Source organism: Bidens hawaiensis, unplaced genomic scaffold (assembly GCF_021521415.1).
Source record: "Bidens hawaiensis isolate Kalapana, Puna unplaced genomic scaffold, B.hawaiensis_p1.1 tig00042901_1, whole genome shotgun sequence".
In the NCBI taxonomy this organism is placed as follows: Eukaryota; Viridiplantae; Streptophyta; class Magnoliopsida; order Asterales; family Asteraceae; genus Bidens; species Bidens hawaiensis.
In genome coordinates, this window is record NW_027497598.1 from 97,774 (window position 1) to 100,645 (window position 2,872).

Sequence of the window (2,872 nt, forward strand, 5' to 3'; positions counted from 1 at the left end):
AATTCAATATACGTTCTAGGGTAACAAATTAGAAATGTATTACTTGATTTTTGTACGTTTTGATGTCCGTCATTGATCGCTTTCGACCTTCGTTCTTTATCCTTAACAACAAGCTTCGTTGAATTAGGATTTTCGGCCGAGCTCGCATTCAACTCCATGGTTTTTCGAGGTACTCCGTTTACTTCAAAAACGTATTGACGAACAAATTGGGGGTTTTTGATAACTAGTTTGGAGGAAACTGGAGAACTGATTCGCGGAGTGGGAGGTTAAATTGAAATATTATCTGGACGGAATTGCCCTTTTGATAAGCGGTATGTTGTCAATTTTCTTTTAATTACAACTTTGCCACCGCGTTCTATTGTACGCTGTAGATCCTCTTGTACGTATTGTATGATAGTATATTAGTGTACATTAACCACCCTATATATATATATATATATTTGAAATTTGATCTATGTTATTGAAAACTTGAAATTCTTGTAGAGATATACACGATGTATATCTTTGGTTTAAAATTTGAAATACATAGAACATATTAAAATTAAAAAACTTATATATGGATTAGTTTTCTAGAAAGTTCATAAAAAGATATATTATATTACATTTGGAAAAAGTCGGGGCACGTAGATGCATCACCTCTTGTAACCACCGTGTGTATAAATAAATCACATCTATCAATTATTATAATCCCAATCCACACATTCTTTCTTCTTCTTATTCTCTAGGCTAGGGTTTGTTTCAACAATCAATCAATCGAAGATGTCGAGTATCGTATTGAAGAGCTCAGACGGCGAGACGTTCGAGGTGGAGGAGGCGGTGGCGGTGGAATCCCAGACCATCAAGCACATGATCGAGGACGACTGTGCCGACACCACCATCCCTCTGCCTAACGTCACCAGCAAGATCCTCTCCAAGGTCATCGAGTACTGCAAGAGGCACGTCCACGCTGCCAACAACGACGACGAGGATCTCAAGGCCTTTGATGCAGAGTTCGTCAAGGTCGATCAAGCCACTCTCTTTGATCTCATCCTGGTTAGTCAGTGCCTTTTGATGATTTTCTGAACCATAAATTAGGATTCAGTTGTTCTACAAATTCCGAGATTCATTAGGGTTTTCAAAGGAAAAAAGGGTTCGGTGACATGTTTGATTGATTTTGGGCCTTTTTTTTTTTTTTTATTGTAATTGTATGTGTTATGCAGGCTGCTAACTACCTCAATATCAAAAGCTTACTTGACTTGACTTGTCAAACTGTGGCTGACATGATTAAGGGCAAAACTCCAGAAGAGATTAGGAAGACATTCAACATCAAGAATGACTTCACCCCTGAGGAAGAAGAGGAGGTTCGTCGTGAGAATGCCTGGGCGTTTGAGTAAAAGAGATTCCTGACCTGAAATTGTCAATAATACCATCAAGTTATATTATATTATGCTAGGGTGTTTTCTTCCTTTCTTTTAGACAATCAAACCTTGAACATTGTGTTTCCTTTAATTTGTGTCGAATCTTGTTTGGTGGTTAAATCTTTGTTTATATGGTTGTTTTGATGTAGTGATTGCATAGGATTTAAGACCTTATCTTGAAACATAATGTTAAAACAAATTTATAATTTGGTTTAACCTGTTTGTAGCCTGATTATGACTTAGGTATAGTCTGTATTCTGTCACCATCTGTTCATAACTCGGTAACTCTTGTTTGACTGGTTTTGATAAATGAGTTTTACGAGTTGCCTGATTATTCTGTTAGCGTGTTCACAATCCATTCATAAGTTAGTAACTCGTTTGACGAGTTGTGTCTTACACGATTAGTGTCTTTGATGTCGGTAATATATTGGTCTGGTTTTAACATCACTCCAGTTAATCTTCACTCTTTGCTTTACTTGTTGCAATTTAAGGCTACACACAAGTCAAAATGATTGTGAGCTTTAAAGTCTAAGATCATAATTGTAGAGATTGTACGATACTGAGTTTTGAGTTAACATCATGTGTTACACTATTTGATCAAATATACCACGTTCACAATCTGTTCATAACTTGAAAGGAGCGTCGTGTATATCTCAAATCACCACAGTTCAACCTCCTGCATACATTCGTTCTAGTGTCTAGACCTTGATGTAGATGATTTTCCATTTCAAAGTTCAAACCGCCCTACTTGGAGCTATTATAATATATGGCCTAATGTTGTCGAAATTATGTTATTTGTTTTACATTGGTTTTTTCTGTCCCATTTAGGACTGGTGACGGAAATCTGAAAAACAAAAACCATTTTTTTTTTCTTAACGACTAACAAAGAATTTTTATTGCTAGCCCACCAAAAGTTACAACCACCACACAAGAACCACCATTACATATGCAAGTCCTTCCAAGATAAGGCTGCCAACTTTTGGTATTCGCGAGCTTTAATTTGTCCCACCAACATGTCTTATTGAATCTTGCCCTTAAAATCAAATCATTCCTATCCTTGTCTTCCATAAGAAACAAACCGTAACGAGGCAAACTGTATGAAATCCTCTAGCCTTCTTTCTTGAGAACCTCGTTTATTTAAACAACTTCAGAATGTCTCTTGTACTAGAGGCATAAACCAAAGGTATTATTTTATTTGGGAAGGGTAATAAAAAAAAGTTAGTTCAAATAGTAAAACTCTATCAGTGTTATTTTATTTGGCATATGGATTTCGAAACCATTGTAAGAAAAATTCCGCTAAAATATTTTTAAATAGCCGAACTGTAAACACCACACCATTTATCAGTTTCTCTGAAATTCTGATAGTTCATGAAAAATAATAATTTATAAAAATTAAGCCATTTTTGAAAGGTTCAAACTACATATTTTATATCATTACGTGATTACCGGACAAGGAAGAATCAAAATTAGGTACT

At 35.7% G+C, this 2,872-nt stretch overlaps 1 protein-coding gene across 1 annotated transcript; it reads left to right on the forward strand.

Moving 5' to 3' along the window:
* The first annotated feature begins 743 nt into the window (after window positions 1–743).
* LOC143593900 (SKP1-like protein 1A) lies at window positions 744–1,399 on the forward strand. The gene is made up of 2 exons (XM_077073371.1): window positions 744–1,032; window positions 1,200–1,399. The coding sequence occupies exons 1-2, from the start codon at window positions 760–762 to the stop codon at window positions 1,371–1,373; spliced, it is 447 nt and encodes a 148-aa protein (XP_076929486.1). The 5' UTR covers window positions 744–759; the 3' UTR covers window positions 1,374–1,399.
* Window positions 1,400–2,872: the final 1,473 nt, after the last annotated feature.